Genomic DNA, 20072 nt, shown 5'->3' on the forward strand with positions numbered 1-20072 from the left:
CCCTCCCCCTCCTTTATTTTCTAGCTTTGACCCCAAATCACAGAACTTTGTAACAGACATGACCAGCAACAAATTCAAGAGAGGTGCTCTCTGGCTATAGCACCAGGCACAGAAGCCCCTGGAGAGTATAAAGGAAATTCCTTTTGTGGTTCCCCTACCTCTTCTGACCCTCTCCTGAGGCTAGCCCTGTCATAGAGCTGCACTGCCATGTAGATGCCTAAATTCATAAGAGAAAGCCAATCCCTCCAGCCAGAGGAATTAGAAAAAGGAGACCTCTGTATTCCAAAGAATGCAGAGTGAATCCTCAATTATTTTTTTCTCTTTATCTCACAGTTTTACCCCAAAAGGTTGCTGATAGCACAGGGGACTAAAACTGAGAGAAACTTACCATTTTGACCAAAGAACTGGGGAAAAGGATCCCTTGGAGCTAGAGGTTAAGGGGGAAATTCCAGAGAGGAAGCACTATAGAAGGGCAATCTATTTTTTAGATCAACACAAGTCCTGGGCTCCCTTCCAAGCTGTACATTGTGCAGAACAGGGCCCAAGAAGCCTAGCAACAGCTTTGAGATCGAAGCTACATTAAATCACCATTCAAGCCCCAGACTAATCCCTGAGTCGTTTGTATCCTGGCACACCCAAACAGTATGACAAAGGCGCTGAAAACTAACACTGGAACCAACCACCTACAATGCAACAGAACTTGTTAAACCTAATTGGGTTAATTACCCACCAAAACAAAATAAATTTTTCTAGAGAATTTTAACAGGAGCCATAACTGTACAATGTAATACTCAAGATACAATCCAAAATTACTCAATATACAAAGAACCTGACCATCATTCAACAATCAAATGCCAATCCTTAGATGTTTTAAGATTGAAATTTTCAGGCAGAAAGTTTAAAGCAGCCATATAATCATGAAACATAGGTAAAGGTGAACATTCTTGACATGAATGGAAAGATAGGAGTTGTCAGCAGAAAAAAACTAAAACTAAAAAAATCTAAATGGAAATAATAAAATTGAAAAAAAGCCACACTATACTAATAAAAGGGTAATATGCTAACTAACCAGGAGACCTTCTGGACAAAGCCATGGTGGCGGGGCCCAGGCAGAGGCGGTTAGGGGCAATCAGGCCAGGAGGGGAGGGCAGTTGGGCATGAGCAGGCCGGCAGGGTTGGGGGGTAGTTGGGGGTTAGCAGGCTGGCAAGGGGTGCAGTTGGGGGCAAGCAGGGGGGCAGTTGGGGGCAAGAAGGCCAGTGGGAGCGAGCAGGCCATCAGGCAGAGTGGTTAAGGGCGATCAGGCAGGCAGGCAGGTGAGCAGTTAGGAGCCAGCGACCCCGGATAGCGAGAGGGATGTCCGACTGCCGGTTTAGGCCCAATCCCTATGGGTCCCAGATTGGAGAGGGTGCAGGCCGGGCTGAGGGACACCCCCCCAACAATGCATGAATTTTGTGCATCAGGCCACTAGTCTATAATAATAAAAGCATAATATGCTAATTAGACCAGACAACCTTCTGGATGAAGCCAGGGCTGCAAAGGAAGCCCGGGTGCCAGGTGCCTCCTGGCAGCTGGAGGGAAGCCTGGGTCCCGGGTGCCAGAGGGAAGCCCAGGTCCCAGGTGCTGGAGGGAAGCCTGGGTCCCAGGTGCCAGAGGGAAGCCCGGGTCCCAGGTGCCAGAGGGAAGGCAGTGCTGGCAGCTGTGGAAGGAAGACCTACTCTTGCACGAATTCTGTGCATCGGGCCTGTAGTGTCCTATACAATAAATGGCCACAGGCCATAAGCGTCATGACCAAACAACCGCTCAACCAGTCGTCATGAGGTGGCATTGACCACCTCTCAGACCCTCCCCCCGGCCTGCGAGTGGTGGAGGGTTGGGACTGGCAAGCTGGCTGAGCGGCTGACCTCTTGGTCCCTGCCCTCGGCCCGCAGGCTCTGATGGATCAGAGATGGTGAACGGGGGAATCGGGGTGGGTGGTGGGAGAACCGGGCTGGCTGTCATGCCGTTGGGATCACCAGCTCATCCCCGGCTGCTCAGGGGCTCAGGCCTGCGGAAAATCAGGCGCCAGCGACTTCACCTCCGTGCATATGCACCGGGCCGGCTGCTGATGGAAAGTGCTGCCCTTTCGGGGCCACTTTCACCAGGGCAGATAGGTCGCGGCGCGCCCCGCAGCTTCCATCAGGCCTCAAGCAAGCCCCAGCGGTGGCGGCGGCACCCACGCGAGTGGCCCCAAGAGCACGTTCCATCAGCAGCGGGCTGGGCGCACACGCATGGAGGTGAAGTCTCCAGCGCCTGCTTTCGCACAGGCCTGAGCCCCCCGAGCAGCCGGGGATGAGCTGGTGATCCCAACGGCCTGACAGCCCGGCGGTGGAGGCAGTGTTCAGCCTGGGGACTGGCAAATGGGCAGAAGATATCCCTGATCGTAGGAGGCTAGGCCTAGGGACCCTACCTGCACGATTTCATGTGCTAGACCTCTACTGAAATAATAATTAACTAGATGGGCTCAGTAGTAAAATGGAGATTGAGAGATAAGAGTCAGTAAATTTGAAATTAGATCAGTGGAAATTATTCTATCTGTAGAATAGACAGAAAAAGCAATGAAATAAAAAGAGATAGCCTTAGGACATTATGGAATCATTTTTTATTCAATGTTTGTTTCATTAAAGTCCCAAAAAGAAAAAGGATGGTACAGAAAATTTTTTTTTGAAGAAATAATGGCTAGAAACTTAGCAAATTTGGTGAAAGACTTTAAATTGACAGATTTAAGAAGTACAGTGAACCTCGGACAGATAAACTTAAAGATAACCACACTCAGATCATATGCAAACTGCTAAAAAACAAAGATGAGGGGGGGAAATATTGAAAGCAACCAGGGAAAAAAAACAAAAAACAACTTATTCCAGATAGGGGAACAACAGTTCTGATTTGATGAGGAAATGGGACCACAGAGAGGTTTAATATTCACTCAAGGTCTTTGTAACAGTCAGTGGCAGAGGTAGGATTCAAACCCAGGCAGTTTGGTTACAAATCCTTTGCTCTTATTCACTAATATATGCTGCTTTACTAATAGAATACTATGCATTTATTAAAAATGAAAAGATAAGGTGGAAAGTTATTGATGTGGAAAGACATTTCTGATCTATTAGTGAAAAAACAAGATACAGAACAGTACTATAGCTATTGTCCTTTTTTAAAAAGCATCGAGCCCTAGTGGGCTCAGTCCCCTCTCAGGGCACATACAAGAATCAACCAATTAATGCATAATAAATAGAACAACAGATCTCTCAATCTCTCTCTCTTTTTCTCTCTCTCAAATCAATTTTTAAAAAAATCTAATGTGTAACAGTTATAGGGAGAACAGAAGACTATCGCACAAAGTTATCTGAATGGAGAAACTTTGAAAGATTTGTTATTTATTAGCTTTTTCAAAGTTTTTGAAAATGATCATATATAACTTTAAAAAGCTACAAAAGTGTATGTCAGGCTAAACTCTCATGATTTTTCTTTCTTTTTCCTTTTAATTTATAAGGAGAAAACCCAACAATTCCAGTATTATTTGATCAAGGGATGGGTGATTCCACTTTTGAGTTCCATTCTATCCTGAGTTATGGAATTCAGTCTTCGTAAGTATCTAAGTAATTAAGAAAAATTTGTAGATAGTTGTGAAAATTAGAGTAGAGAACAATTCTTCCTTGCTTCTGTATTTTATTTCCTTCCTGTTTTATTTGTAAAATTGTTTCTTTATCCCATTTTTATCTTTTTTCTTTCTCCCTAGAGTTTTATTTGTATTAATAAAATTAAGTGGTTTGAAATACTAGAGTAATATATATTAGGGTGAACTATGTCTATAATTAACTATTTTTGTCCAACAATAATGCCATTTATATTTAGTCCAACCTACAAGAAGAGCAGAATTTAAGAGACTTCAGTTAAAGTCAAATCTAATTTGCTCTGTGACTTCTGAAAAGCTTCAGGTCACCTCCCCCTCCCCCAATTCATTTTTCTTGTTTATAAAATTGAGACAATGAGCTCCTAACTCACCTCATAAGATTATTGGAAACATATTTTTGTCAAGACACTTTGAAAAATATAATGTATCCAAATCAGGAATTATATAAAGAATATTATCTGAGGTACTTTTTTCTACTTATGATTCTTATTTATATTATGTATCCCACTGCTACTGAAAATGCGTGTTACTTGTTACAAATGGAAGTTCAGGATACCAGAAATTATCCCTCCATGTACATGGTATTATCAACACCCCCCACACAGTCTTTCAACACAAAAGTACTTCTAGGTCCATTTTCCAGACACTAAAACTTACGTTTGATCTCTTTCCTCTTAATTTTATTTCTTTTCTGTTCAATCCCTTAATTTGTGCCTGGGCCCTTTTCTGCTGTGATCATTTACTGCATCTTTCATAGGAAGTAAAGCTATTTTGTGAGATTTTTCTACTTACAGGAGACACAGTTCTGTTTTTCCCATTTTTTCTTACTGAATACATTTTCTACAGAGGCTCTAATCTCTAACTTGACAAAGGGCAACTTATTTTGTCAAAAGGAGTTAAATTGTTTGTTGCTTCAATACCTAATTAGACTTCTCAGTAGTTAGCTCCTGTGACTAAATCATTATATAAGTTTTTTCTATTTTGTTTTTAGGATAAAATACTCTAATAGCATCAAGGAAATGGTCATTCTCTTTGCCACAACAGTGTATAGAATTGGACTGAAAGTGCCTCCTGATGAAACGGATCCTCGAGTCCCCATGATGACCTGGAGCACATGTGCTTTCACTCTCCAGGCCATAGGTAAAGCCTATAAAAGAACTGGTTTGGGTGTTTTATCTTATATAATAAAACCCTAATATGCAAATCGACCGAACAGCAGAAGGACCGGTCACTATGACATGCACTGACCACCAGGGGGCAGACACTCAACTCAGAAGCTGCCCCCTGGTGGTCAATGCACTCCCACAGGGGGAGTGCACTCAGCCAGAACCCAGGTTCATGGCTTGCGAGCATAGCGGTGGTGGTGGGAGCCTCTCCCACCTCCACTGCAGGCAGGCAGTAAGGAGCGAGGGGTCCCAGATTGTGAGAGCCCTGGACTGCGAGAGGGATGTCTGACTGCCAGCTTAGGATTGACCCTAGGGGTGAGAGGGGGGTCAGGCATAAGCCAGCAGGCGGACATCCCCCAAGGGGTCCCGGGCTGCAAGAAGGTGCAGGCTGGGTTGAGAGACCCCTCTCCACCCCCCCCCCCCCCCGCCCCGCAGTGCAATAAATTTGTGCATCGGGCCTCTAGTAAAAATAGAATTAATATTGACCAACTAAAAATTATTCCTTTTTATCCCTGATAGCCCTAAATAGTTTAACTTGTTTGAAGACTATTTCAGTACATTAATGTGGCCTGATGCCATTTAGTCTGGGAATTTTTCTATTGATCTCTTTTTTAACTATAATAATGGTAATAGGAAATAGAAGCAAAAAATATTTGAGCCTGGCCAGCATAGCTCAGTGGTTGAGCATCAAACTATGAATCAGAAAGTCATGGTTCGATTCCCAGTCGGGATACATTGCCCAGATTGCAGGCTCGATATCCAGTGTGGAATATACAGGAGGCAGTCAATTAATGATTCTCTCTCATCATTGATGTTTCTATCTATCTATCCCTCTCCCTTACTCTCTGAAGTCAATAAAAATATTTTTTTTAAATGAGAAATAGTAACAATATGTTGAAGTACAATAAAATCTGACTTTCGGTGTAGGAATATAAGCATTAGGAATCAAGAATTTATATTTAGACACTAAACAAAAAAGGTCACAGTTTTGTCATAAACGAAATGAGAAATTCACTGGAGAAAGGGCTGTATCTTCATATGTGGTTCTGCAATCTAGTAATTGGACTCTATTTGATTAACATAGTGTTACATTGTTTTTACTATAGTGCTTTTCTATCCAGTGGACATGATACTGTACTTTATTCCTAGTGCATAAGCTGCTAACTAACATATCTCATTTTCTATGAGAATGAAGCGACATATACAGAATGTGTTGTCATAGTTAAGAACATTACAATATTGGGGGGGAAGAAAAAAGGAAATAAGTCTTCCCCACTCATAGATGTATCTGCTGCTGAGAATTGGTGGGGGAAAAAAGGAAAAGAGTAGTTTAGCAATAAATATGCTAGCCAACAAGGCAGAATATATTCCTGAATTCATTTTTTTGTATTTTTAACTTTATCTTTTTTCCTCTTAATCTGTTATAATTCTTTTTAATACTGTTTATAACAACAATAAACTTATCTGCATCTGCCTTATGCATTTTTCAACACAATAGATTGACTTACATGTCAACTATAATAAAAATAGTTGCGATTATATATAAAAATTATTTATTTAAATTTTTTTTGCCCAGAAGAGATGTTAAAAGGGGAAAAATGAACCAGGAAGCTTTGTTTTGCCCACGTATTGTTTATAGATTGCTACAGGGAAATTATTCTATAGTAGCAATTTGTAAACAGTCTGTCTTTGGCTCTATAATATTCTCTCACTCAAAGATTTAAAAATTTTGGCATAGACTTAAACATGAAACTTTGAAACAGAGAAGTGCAAATTATCTGGTCAAAAATGTAATTAGTAAAAGAACATCTGCTAGACAGAAACCAAATATTCAGGATTTATTACTTTTTTTTTTTTTTTTTTTTACTCTTTGAGAAAACCTCTTGGGAGATGAAGGAAAACCTCTATTTGGAGCACTTCAAAATAGACAGGTATGTGTGTTCTTACAGAGTACATGTAACTCATGGTATGATCTTTTAAGGAATCTGCAATTAATTTATCTTCTCAAAATTCTTTATTCATTCCTTTTTCTATAAAATTATCAGAATTCTATGTTGTTGTTTTTTAAGGAGCTACTTCAGTCTCCTAGAGCCTGAATGGCCATTGTATACTTTAAAGCTTACTCAATCTTGGTAGTTCAATGTAATTAAGAGAGATTTCAGATGATACTAGTTAATTTTTCTCCCCTTCTCTGTTTATTGCAAAATTAAAAACCTACATTTTTCCTTCTTACTAAGTTTAGTTATTAATGGTGGCTTAGCTCTAGATAAATCATCATACCGAATTCAAGAATAATAATAATAATAATAATAATAATAATAATAAAAGAATAAAACTAAGCCATGGCTCCTTGATGGGCATATCCTGACACTACAGGACTGTACTCCTGCCTCAGACCTAAGCCTCATTACATGCCCTGAAAATGGTACTTAGGAAATGTGCTCAGTAGTTCCGTAAACACAGAATGGGCAACCAAGGACTTCCTAGACCACTTCCTTCCTAGCCATGACCCTCTTATTCTTCTGACAGCTGGCACAGGGCACTTATAGTCCACAGTAGGCTTCCTTTTAGTTCTCTTCCTTCTGTTTGGGAAATAGAAGCACTGTTCCCTGAATTCACTGGTTTCCTGCCATCATTTTGTAATTTCTATTAACATATTTATTTGTATGGGTCTCAATAGAATAAATTGGATCAAGCATTTAAGAAATTGACTCTGGAGAAAATGAATACTTAAATGAAAATTGAAATGATTATAGCTTTAATACCTCTTTGTCATGGAAAATTGATTAAAAATTTGGGCAGGTCATAAAATTGTACAGAAGTATTAAAAATATTGTAATTTATTTGTAAGAATGTACAATGTATAATAAGTCTGCAACTAATTATTTTTACAGTGAATGACTTAGGTCTATTATCTTCCCTTATCTTTTTATCCTCCCCTTTCTTACAACTTAGCATAATGGTCTGAAAGCATTAATGCAGTTTGCCATTGCACAGAGGAGTACCTGTCCTCAGGTCCTGATACAGAAACTTCTGATTCGTCTCCTATCAGGTAGAGTCTTCTCTGAATTATTACTATGTCATTATTTACATTTCTTTTTCATCACATGGCTGGCGGTGTATTTGTTAAGAAACAACATACTGCACTCATTTTGAACATGCAAAAAAAAACCCAAACAAAAACCCTACAGCCCTAGCCGGTTTGCCTCAGTGGATAGAGCATTGGCCTGTGGACTGAAGGGTCCCAAGTTCGATTCCAGTCAAGGGCACATGCCAGGGTTCCAGGCTCAATCCCCAGCAGGGGCCATGCAGGAGGCAGCAGATCAATAATTCTCTCTCATCGATGTTTCTATCACTCTTTCCCTCCCCTTCCTCTCTGAAGTCAATAAAAATATAAAAAAGACCTCTTGCTATGTTGAACAATTTGTCCTGTTTGCATAGTTCTATTTTGTTTTTGTTTTTAATTTCTTGGTATCTCTTTTCATTTCAGTCATAATTTGAATACCTTGTTTTACTAGCACTTCCAAATAATCTCCCGGCTTTTTTTAAAATATATTTTTATTGATTTCAGAAAGGAAGGGAGGAGAGAGAGAGAGAAACATCAGTGATGAGAGAGACTCATTGATCAGCTGCCTCCCTCACACCCCTTACAGGAGATCGAGCTCACAACCCGGGTATGTGCCTTTGACTGGAATTGAACCTGGGACCCTTCAGTCCACAGGCGGATGCTATGCCCAAATCGGCTAGGGCATCTCCCTGCTTTTGCACTTATCACACATTATGGGATTTATGATTTTTAAAATACCTCAAAATATGACAGAAAAGATGATAGAATTCAGGACAAGAGATTAGAGTTATTAAAATGTCTTGAGAACAAAGAAGTTTATAACACAGAAGAAAATAAGATAGTGTCATGGATATGTTAACTGATATATCAAAAATATTACTGAAAATTTTTCATATGAGGAAATAAGAACTAGAAACAAGTGACTTGTCAAGAACAAAGAGCTAGTTAATGACATCACCCTGTGATCACTTTAGTTTGTTTTATAAAACCAATATTAATAACATTTATCAAATGGTTAGTATATGCCAGACTTCGGAAAAGTGCTTTAAATGCATATGCTAATGAACCTACTAACAATCTTGTGTATACTGTAGACTTAGAGAAGTTAAGTCACTTGCATATGACAAATAATCATAAGCACTACTGGAACCCATTTTTACTCAAAAATCTATGCTCCTAATGAACTTTAATGCTTTTTGTTCAGACTCTTGAATTTGGGGTTAAGAAATTAACCTAGTCTGGAAAGCGTCTTCTTGCCTTCACTTGAAAAAGTTACAGCTTTATTCAAATACAATTAATTTTCTCATTTTTATATATAGACAACCCTTACTGTTGTTTTCAATTCTTGATTTACTTCCTTCTTACTTCTTCCCTCACTTGTAAATTTAGAGACTGACTAAATTAGAAAGTCAATAGCTTTTGAGCTATCTGCATTTCCTTCCAGTCATCAATCCATATTAACCATTATTTTGTTTAGGAGGCTCTTCTCCATCCTCATTTCACTTATACAGCTTTGCATGCTCTCCCTGCTTCTGACCTCAAATTTATTCACTTATTTATCACAGAACATTTAGAAATTTTTAATTAGGGGGTGAAAGTAGAGAACATTGTATAAAAGTAATTCTTTTTATTCAGCAAATTTTATTCAACAATCTCTATTTCAGTTATCCTAGTTTCTTTACCTGTACCTCCTATATTCTATCTTCTAACCCTTAGATTTATCCAAGGCTTTCCAGGAGCCTTTTCTCAGTTTAGTTTATATTTAATTATGATTCCCATATCTTAAAGTTGTAATGTACCAGTTTATCAGATTCTTTATTCTATAATCCAATTATATTTTTGTTTTAGATGTTTACATTTTGCATTATATTTAACTACATTGCCGTCTTACTGACTGACTTATAATTATTTCTTTATTTTAGTTGTTCTTCCTAACCTAAAATCAGAAGATACACCTTGCCTTCTATCTATAGATCTATTTCATGTTTTGGTAAGTGTTCAATGAAATTTTATTAAAAGTCACTCAAGTTTATAATTTCATGTGTTCCCATTCAAATCTATGCTCCTTGTTCAAGATTATAAGCTTTTGGTACTCAAACTATGAAGTCTCTTTTGTCTGTTGTGTTTACAAATAGATACAGATTTGACTGAGACCATCAAAACCACTGTAAAAATGAAAGCACATTTACTCTTTACTTTGTAATAGGTCTTGTCATGGTTGATTATAATTATACAAGCAAACTTTTTCTAATATATAATGCTTTCCCTCTCCCCCTTTTTCTTAACTTATGTACATTATAAGCAGTGAATGACAGCTTTAGCTATCTTAGCACATTTCGTACCGCTCAGGAGTTTTCTCGTGTTTCGCGCGCCATCTGTTAAGGACCGCTCACGAGTGTTCTCGTTTTTCACGCCCATGGAAAAAGGAGCGAATCTAAATACTTATGTAAATTTTGCTTGGTCCCTCTTCATAGAGGAAAATGTTTTACGCAGTACCATACGTTAAAAAAGTACTAGGAACTTTAATTGTTTAATTATTTTTTGTAAATAAAAATGTTATCATTATTGAAAAACAACACCTAAAGTGCATTATGATGATTTAAATAACGTGCAGTTTGCCCAAAAACATGCGGTCCCTGGCGTATGTCTTAGAGATTTCTATGCGATACGCAATGCGTTAAAATTGTTAGTTATTTGGTGATAGGAACTGGCCAGGGACACAGCTAGGCTTCCCCCAAACACATGGATGTCTGGCAACTGTTTTGTGAGTTGCTTGAAGAACTTTTCCATTCCTGTAATGATCTAATTCCTTCGAAACACATTCTCTAGGGAAAGCAGTGGTGAGATTGGGAGCATGGAATTTGTGTTAGCCAGTGTTCTCATCCCTCATTTTGCAGGCCTCTGCCTAGTGGCTGTCAACCCTGTCTTTTGGAATCTCTTGGGAGAACTTTGAAAAGAATGCTAGTAAACAGAACCCTAAACCCTGAGATTTTGATTAGGTTGGGCTGGAGTGGAACCTGTGTATCAGTGTTATTTTAAGAGCCTTTGAGCTATCTGCTCAAAAATCCTCACTTATTGAATCTTCTGAACCTCACAGAGTTGAGACCACTGCCTAGAGCTAGAATAAGCAGACTCAGCAAAGGAATAGCCTGTTTGATGACGACTTTTGTCCTCCATTTATGGTACATTATATTCTAAGATATTCTCTTGAATAATTAGGAAAATTATGATAGTTATTTATTAAAAAAACATACAAACATGATGCAGCATCTGGTGCCCTTTACAGTTAGTTATAAGATTAATTTGTGTTGGTCTTTGTTGTTACTCATGTTGATGTCCATTTTCTCTTATAGGTAGGTGCTGTGTTAGCATTCCCATCCTTGTATTGGGATGACACTGCTGATCTACAGCCTTCATCAATTAGTTCTTCTTATAACCACCTTTATCTCTTTCATTTGATCACCATGGCACACATACTTCAGATACTTCTTACCATAGACACAGGTAACTACATTGCTATCTTACTGACTGACAAATTCCCATTATTTAACTATAAATAACATTTGCCCATGATTTATTGGCAAAATTAATTGTACTGTGGTTAATCATATATTGCTAAGTTCTGTAGTTTGTCTGATGTTGAAGGATCATTCATTTGTTCTTTATGGATTCTCTTTATATATCATTGCAAATTATTATATAATAATAAATATTTATTAAATATCCATGTTTAGCTAGGCTGTGGTTTTGCTGTTTTTGTTTCTCTGGGTAAGATACTGATAAAGTTTGCATAATAGTTTTAATATCAGAATCAACTATTTAGATTGAGAACAAGGGAAAAATCTTCCCTTGAAAAGACATTATTTATTATCCTGGAACCATGAAATTGAGGTGTAATTTGTAAATGGAATAGCCAGTTTATAGATTTATCTTTCAGAATTCTTTTTCAGGCCTTCCCCTTGCTCAGATTCAAGAAGACAGTGAAGAGGCTCATTCTGCATCTTCTTTTATGGCAGAAGTTTCTCAATATACAAGTGGGTGAGTAGCAGCAGCCCATTAGTGTAATCTACCTTAGTATTTTTTCTTTTTCTTTATTGACTTCAGAGAAGAAGGGAGAAGGAGAGAGAGATAGAAACATCAGTGATGAGAGAGAATCATTGATCGGCTGCCTCCTGCACACCCCCTACTGGTGATTGAGCCTGCAACCCAGGCATGTGCCCTTTGCCCGAATCGAACCTGGGACCCTTCAGTCCACAGGCTGATGCTCTATCCACTGAGCCAAGCTGACTAGGGCTATCTTAGTATTGTTTCAATAATTCCACGTCTTTGTTCAGTTTTTTGACAGTATAACTTTTGAATTATTTTAATTTTAAAAAACGGAACAGAGGGCTTTTGGAATAATAGCTAGCCATTTAATAGTATTTGTTTCTCAGACTGAAAGAAGTTTTGGCACATCTTTACTCTTGTAAATATTATGGGAATATAGGCAAAGTTTGATAGAATTTTTTTAAATGGCAGCAGTTAGTTTAAATAAATGTAGAAAAATAGAAAATAGGTTGGTAAGTGTTCAATAACCACAGAAAAATTTAACAGAAAGTACAGTGTTCCCCATATATTCTCTCTAACAATTTCTCCTATTATTAACATCTTCCTTTAGTGTGGTAAATTTGATAAACCAATATTAATACACTAGAGGCCCAATGCACAAAATTTGTGCACAGGTGCGGTCCCTGGGCCTGGCCAGTGATTGAAGTGCGAGCGTCTGGTGTGGAAGGGCAGGTCCCAGCTGACCTCTGGGCCCTGGGCAGTACCTGGGCCTCTGGGCTCCCGCCCCCCTGCCCTCCCTCCGCCTAAGTCATGGGAGCCAGGTGGCAACCCCACCCCCTGCCGCCTCTGGTCCCCTTCAGCGAGGCAATGGGCGGGGTGATCGGGCCCTGCTCGCACCTGCCTTGGCCTGGCGCCACCTGCTCACCTGCTTCACCATCCTGCCATGGTCCCACTGTCATCGGAGCTGGCAGCGCTTCTACTGCTGCCCACTGCCAGTGCTGTGTCGCCGATGCCCACCATGTTCTGCACCGCCCCCTGGTGGTCAGCACACATCATAGCAAGCAGTCAAACTCTGGGTCGAGGGGACAATTTGCATATTAGGCTTTTATTAGATAGGATTGTTATTAACTAAAGTCCATAGTTTACATTCTATTCACTCTTTGTGTCTTACCATTACAGTATCATATAGGATAGTTTACTATTCTACAAATCACGAGTTAATTTTAATACAGAAATCGGGAAATTATTAATTTTGTTTTAGCTCACCTAGCTACTTGGGTTAGTGATAAATGTATCTGCTCTATATTTCATTATAAGGATTAGGAAAAAGAAGAAAGTAGTTCTTTGTCTTAGAAATATACATGGTAAAGATGTAGGATTTGTAATTTCCTTTTTTTTAATTTTAATTCTATTAAATTTATTGGGGTGACATTCATTTGTTAATAGGGTCATATAGGTTTCAAGTGTACATTTCTTTGATATATGATCTGTATATTGCATTGTGTGCCCATCTTCCAAAGTCCAATCATATTCTTTCACCATATATTTGGCCCACTTTATCTTTTACTACCCTCCCACCTCCTTCCCTCTGGTAACCACCATAGCATTGTCTGTCTGTGTCTATGAGTTTCAGTTTTATACCCCATATATGAGTGAAATCTTATAGTTCTTAGTCTTTTCTATTGACTTATTTCGCTTAGCATAATATTCCCAACTTCCATGCATGTTGTCACAAATGGCAGTATTTCATTTTTTCCTATGGCTAAGTAACATTTCATAGTATATATGTACCATATCTATTCTTTATCCAATCCTCTAAAAAAGGGTGCTTTGGTTGTCCCCATTTCTTGGCCACCATGAATAATGCTGCAGTGAAGATAGGGGTGCATAAATCTTTGCAAATAAATTATTTTGAGTTTTTTTTAGATAGATACTAAGAAAAGGGATTGCTGTGTCATATGGTAACTCTATTTTTAATTTTTTAAGGAATTGCCATACTGATTTCCATAGGACTAGTACTAGTTTACATTCCCACCAGCAGTGAATGGGGGTTCCTTTTTCTCCACAACCTCTCCAACACTTGTTATTACATGTCTTATTGATAATGGCCATTCTAAAAGGTGTGAGGTAGTATCTCATTGTAGTTTTGATTTGCATTTCCCTAATAGCTAGTGAAGTTGAACATCTTTTCATATATCTGATGGCCAGTTATAAGTCTTCTTGGGAGAGGTATCTGTTCAGGTCCTTTGCTCATTTTTTAATTGAATTTTTTGTTTAGTGTGGAGTTGTATGAGTTTTTTATATGTTTTTATTAACCCCTTGTCGAACTGTTGTTTGCAAATATCATCTCCCATTTAGTTGGTTGCCTTTTTGTTTTGTTGCCAATTTCTTTTGCTGTGCAGAAGCTTTTTAGTTTGATATAGTCCCATTCATTTATTTTTGCCTTTACTTCCCTTGCTTTTGGGGTCAAATTCATAAAATGTTCTCTGTGACCCAGGTCAATAAGTTTAGTACGTACCTATGTTTTCTTCAATGTACTTTATATTTCAGATCTTATATTTAGGTCTTTATAATTAATTAATTTTGAATTAATTTTTGTACAAGGGGACAAATAGTTATCTAGGTTCATTTTTTTGCATGTGGCTTTACAATTCTCCCAGCACCATTTATTGAAGAGGCTTTTTTCTCCATTGTGTGTTTTTAGCTCCTTTGTTAAAAAGTATTTGCCTATCCCCTAGCTGGTTTGGGTCAGTGGATAGAGCGTTGGCCTGCAGACTAAAGGGTCCCGGGTTCAATTCCAGTCAAGGGCATGTACTCGGTTGCAGGCCCCTGGCCCTGGTCCAGGGCATGCCGGAGGCAACCAATTGATGTGTCTCTCTGACATCAGTGTTTCTCTCTGCCTCTCTTTCTCCCTTCCACTTTCTCTAAAAATCAAAGGAAAAAATCCTCAGGTGAAGATTAAAAAAAAAAAAGTATTTTCCCATATACCTGCAGTTTTATTTCTGGGCTCTCAATTTTTTAGTAATATGTTGTTTAATCTCCACAAATTTGTAGGCTTCTTTACTTCCTTTTTGCAATTGATTTCTAATTTTAAAGTATTGTGGTCTGAGAATATGCTTGGTATCGTTTCAATCATCTTGAATTTGCTAAGCCTAGTTTTGTGGCCCAGCATATGGTCTATCCTTGAGAATGTTCCGTGTACACTAGAGAAGAATGTATTATCTGATGTCCTTGGATGCAAGACTATGTAAATGTCAATTATGTCCATTTGATCTAATTTAAGGACATTTCTTTGTCGATTTTCTGTTTGGGTGATTTGTCTAGAGCTGTCAATGAAGTATTAAGTTCCCCAACTTTGTGTTTTGGTCTATTTCTCCCTTTAATTCTGTGAGTAGTTGCTTTATATATTTTGGTGCTCCCTCATTGGGTGCATACATATTAAGAACTGTTGCCCAGGAAAAAAACCAAGATGGCGGCATAGGTAAACACCGGAGATTGCTGCCTTGCACAACCCCTTCAAAAATACAACTAAAAGACGGAACGGACATCATCCAGAACCACAGGAAGGCTGGCTGAGTGGAAATTCTACAACTAGGAGGAAAGAGAAAAGCATACCGAGACTCAAAGGAGGTGCGGTGCAGAAGTGCATGCGGAGAGGGCTGGCGGCTGAGGTCACGATTGTCTTTTTCAATCGGGAGGAAATCTCAGGCTCTGAGCTCCAGTTCCGGGTGAGTCTCTGGGGACCCAGACTCATACGGGAGAAACGGGACTGTCTGGCATCAGTCGAAACTCGAGGGCAGCTTTCTCTCGGAGGCACACACAAAGATTGCTGGGGTCTCTGAGGACAGGACTGAGAGCAGCCATACTGCTCGCTCCGCTGGCCCAGTTGATCCCCTGGGGCTCTGCCCCGCCTAAGCCGTGCACAGAGGCTTTTGCATATGAAAGGCCCGGCCCTTTGTAATCTAAAAATTACTTAACAAACTGCAGCTGCCCAAGGCCCCAGGGCAACTTGCATTGCTTTACAGCTGGCTTCTGCAGGGTAGCCTCAGGCAGAGGCTAGATTAGCATCTCCATAGATCCAAGAGCCAGTGTACCCAGTGGTCAGAGTGGGACCATCCAATTATAACTCTGCAGATCCATAAGGGACACACTCAGGGGGCAGACTCAGTGAGCACCAAAGCCCCACTGAAGCAAGTCTTGCGCCATAAGGGTGTCTTCAGCACAGAAGTTCTCCCACCGTAGACACAGCTGATTCTCACAGCCAATTGGCCTTTAAGTCAAATCCTCCCAGTGTTACCTACAACAATCAAGGCTTAACTACAACAAGACTGTGCACAAAGCCCACAAGGGGGTGCACCAAGAGTGTCTACCTCAGGTAATTAGGGAGGCTGGACCACTGGGCCCTATAGGACACCTAGCACAGAAAGCCACTCTATCGACACAGCGAAGCATAAAAAATGCCGAGACAAAGAAACAGGACACAAATGACAGAAATGGAGGAAAGCAAACTACTGGATATAGAGTTCAAAACCACACTTTTAAGGTTTTTTAAGAATTTTCTAGAAACTGCCGATAAATATAGTGAGATCCTCAAGAAATCTAGTGAGACCCTCGATGTTGTGATAAAGGACCAACTAGAAATTAAGCATACACTGACTGAAATAAAGAATATTATACAGACTCCCAACAGCAGACCAGAGGGTCGCAAGAATCTAGTCAAAGATTTGAAATATGACGAAGCAAAAAACACCCAACCGGAAAAGCAAAATGAAAAAAGAATCCAAAAATACGAAGATAGTGTAAGGAGCCTCTGGGACAGCTTCAAGCGTACCAACATCCGAATTATAGGGGTGACAGAAGAAGAGAGAGAGCAAGATATTGAAAACCTATTTGAAGAAATAATGACAGAAAACTTCCCCTACGTGGTGAAAGAAATAGACTTACAATTTCAGGAAGCGCAGAGAACCCCAAACAAAAGGAATCCAAAGAGGACCACACCAAGACACATCATCATTAAAATGCCAAGAGGAAAAGGCAAAGAGAGAATCTTAAAAGCAGCAAGAGAAATACAGTCAGTTACCTACAAGGGAGTACCCATACGACTGTCAGCTGATTTCTCAACAGAAACTTTGCAGGCCAGAAGGGAATGGCAAGAAATATTCAAAGTGATGAATAGCAAGAACCCACAACCAAGATTACTTTATCCAGCAAAGCTATCATTCAGAATTGAAGGTCAGATAAAGAGCTTCACAGATAAGGAAAAGCTAAAGGAGTTCATCACCACCAAACCAGTATTATATGAAATGCTGAAAGGTATCCTTTAAGAAGAGGAAGAAGAAGAAAAAGGTAAAGATACAAATTATGAACAACAAATACACATCTATCAACAAGTGAATCTGAAAATCAAGTGAATCAATAATCTGATGAACAGAATGAACTGGTGATTATAATAGAATCAGGGACATAGAAAGGGAATGGACTGACTATTCTTGGGGGGGAAAGGGGTGTGGGGGATGCAGGAAGAGACTGGACAAAAATCGTGCACCTATGGATGAGGACAGTGGGTGGGGAGTGAGGGCGGAGGGTGGGGTGGGAACTGGGAGGAGGGGAGTTACTGGGGGGGGGGGAAGAGGAACAAATGTAATAATCTGAACAATAAAGATTTAATTTTTAAAAATAATAAAAAAATAGATTAAAAAAGTAAATAAAAATATACATATAAATATTAAAAAAAAAAAAAACTATTGCCTAGCCACGGTGGCTCAGTGCTTAAGTGTTGACCTGTGAACCAGGAGGCCAGGAGGTCACGGTTCAATTCCCAGTCCCATTGGGGGACCAGGAACACATCAATAATTACCCTAAATGTAAATGGACTGAATTTACCAAAAAAGAGGCACAGAGTAGCAGAGTGGATCTGCAAACAAAACCCACCATTTGCTGCCTTCAGGAGACACATCTAAGCTAAAAAGATGCATCTAGATTTAAATTGAAAAGGTGGAAAATAATTCTTTAGCAAATAACATACACAGAAAAGCAGGTTTAGCCATATTTATATCTGATGAAATAGATTTCAAGATAATAAAGTTAACAAGACAAAGTTGAACATTTTATAATGATAATGGGGACACTATATCAAGAAGACATCTTTTTTAAAAAAAAATTTTTTTTATTGATTTCCAAGAGGAAGGAAGAGGGACAGAGGGATAGAAACAACAGTGATGAGAGAGAATCATTGATCAGCTGCCTCCTGCATGTCCCCCTCTGGGGATTGAGCCTGCAACTCGGACATGTGCCCTGACCAGGAATTGAACTTTGACCTCCTGGTTCATAGGTCATTGCTCAACTACTGAGCCACACTAGCTGGACTGTGACCTTTTGTTCTTTGTTTCAGGTAGAAAAACCTCCCTTGAGTATTTCTTGCAATATAGGTCTTTTGGCAATGAATTCCCTCAGCTTCTGTATGTCTGGAAAAGTGTTTATTTTTTCTTCATATTTAAAGGATAAGTTTTCTGGATATATTATTATTGGTGGATATTATTTCTCTCAGTAGTTTGAATATTTGGTTCCACTCTTTTTTTGGCTTGCTGAGGAGTCCAATGATAACCTATTGGGCTTTCCTTTATAGGTTACTTTCTTTTCCCTGACTGCCTTGAAAATTCTTTCTTTGTCATTAATTTTTAAGCTTTAATACAATGTGACTTGGAGCAGGCCTCTTTGAATTGAGGTAACTAGGTATTTGGTTTACTGCTTGGAAGTGAGGATCTAGTTCTTTTCATAGGTTTGATAAATTTTCGTCAACTATTTGTTTGAATAGGCTCTCTTCCCTTTCTCCCTCTCTTTCTGGTATGCCTATTATTCTTATACTAGAGGCCCAGTGCACGAATTCATGCACGGGTGGGGTTCCTCAGCCTGGCCAGCAATCAAGGCCTATGGGGGACTGGCTGGAGGGAGGGACTTTGGGAGGTTGGCCGGCCAGGGGAAGGGACCATGGGAGGTTGGCCGGCTGAGGGGGAGGGGCCACAGGAGGTTGGCTCTGGGAGCTTACTGACCACCAGGGGGCAGCTCCTGTGTTTAGTGTCAGCCCCCTGGTGGTCAGTGCGTGTCATAGCTACTGGTCAACCGGTTGTTCAGTTGTAACGGTTGCTTAGGCCAGCTGTGGGCAAACTACGGCCTGCGGGCCGGATCCGGCCCATTTGAAATGAATAAAACTTAAAAAAAAAAGACCGTACCCTTTTATGTAATGATGTTTACTTTGAATTTATATTAGTTCACACAAACACTCCATCCATGCTTTTGTTCCGGCCCTCCGGTCCAGTTTAAGAACCCATTGTGGCCCTCGAGTCAAAAAGTTTGCCCACCCCTGGCTTAGGCTTTTAAATATATAGAGTCAGATAGTTCTTGTAGAGGTCTTTTTTTCTTTTTCTTTATGCTCACATCACTCTCTTCCTTTCTGTCATTTCTAGATTTCTATATCACAGATTCTTTCCTCTGTTTGGTTTGCTCTATTTTCTGTGCTCACTAGTTTATTCTTTTTTTAAAAAACATATATTTCATTGATTTCAGAGAGGAAGAGAGAGGGAGAGAAAGAGAGATAGAAACAGCAATGATGAGAGAGAATCACTGATCGACTGCCTCCAGTACACTCCCCACTGGGGATCAAGCCCACAACCCGGGCATATGCCCTTGACCAGAATTGAACTTGGGACCCTTCAGTCCAGAGGTCAACACTCTATCCACTGAGCCAAAACAACTAGGGCACTAGTTTATTCTTGATCTATTTTATATAATTCTTCATCTCCAGTATTTCTGTTTGGTTCTTTTTTAAAGTTTCAATCTCTTTGGTAAAGTACTGGTTTTGTTCATTAAGTTGTTTTCTAAATTGTCTGCTGTATTTTCTCACATCAAACTGAGTAGTTTCAGAACTGCAATCTTGAATTTTCTGTCATTTATGTCACAGGTTTCTGTGTCTTTAAGTGTGTTTTCTGGAGATTTTTCATTTTCTATCTGCCTCACTACCTTGGTTATTCATGGTATTTGATGGGTTCCTTCCTGTCTAGACATTTATGTGTGAGTGACACTTCAAGATTAATATAAAGAGGTCTTTCTATTATTTTCCAGTTGGTG

General features: G+C 39.5%; 1 protein-coding gene across 4 annotated transcripts in view; it reads left to right on the top strand.

Moving 5' to 3' along the window:
- The window catches only part of UBR1 (ubiquitin protein ligase E3 component n-recognin 1), a 145649-nt gene that overhangs the window by 100756 nt on the left and 24821 nt on the right, over positions 1-20072 (top strand). For all 4 annotated transcript variants that reach the window (XM_059703687.1, XM_059703708.1, XM_059703698.1 and 1 more), the window contains exons 34-40: positions 3528-3621; positions 4660-4808; positions 6710-6765; positions 7790-7886; positions 9824-9891; positions 11255-11405; positions 11852-11939. In XM_059703687.1, coding sequence (XP_059559670.1) covers positions 3528-3621; positions 4660-4808; positions 6710-6765; positions 7790-7886; positions 9824-9891; positions 11255-11405; positions 11852-11939 — 703 coding nt within the window. The remainder of the gene's footprint in view (positions 1-3527; positions 3622-4659; positions 4809-6709; positions 6766-7789; positions 7887-9823; positions 9892-11254; positions 11406-11851; positions 11940-20072) is intronic.

This window comes from Myotis daubentonii, chromosome 1 (assembly GCF_963259705.1).
Source record: "Myotis daubentonii chromosome 1, mMyoDau2.1, whole genome shotgun sequence".
Taxonomy (NCBI): domain Eukaryota; kingdom Metazoa; phylum Chordata; class Mammalia; order Chiroptera; family Vespertilionidae; genus Myotis; species Myotis daubentonii.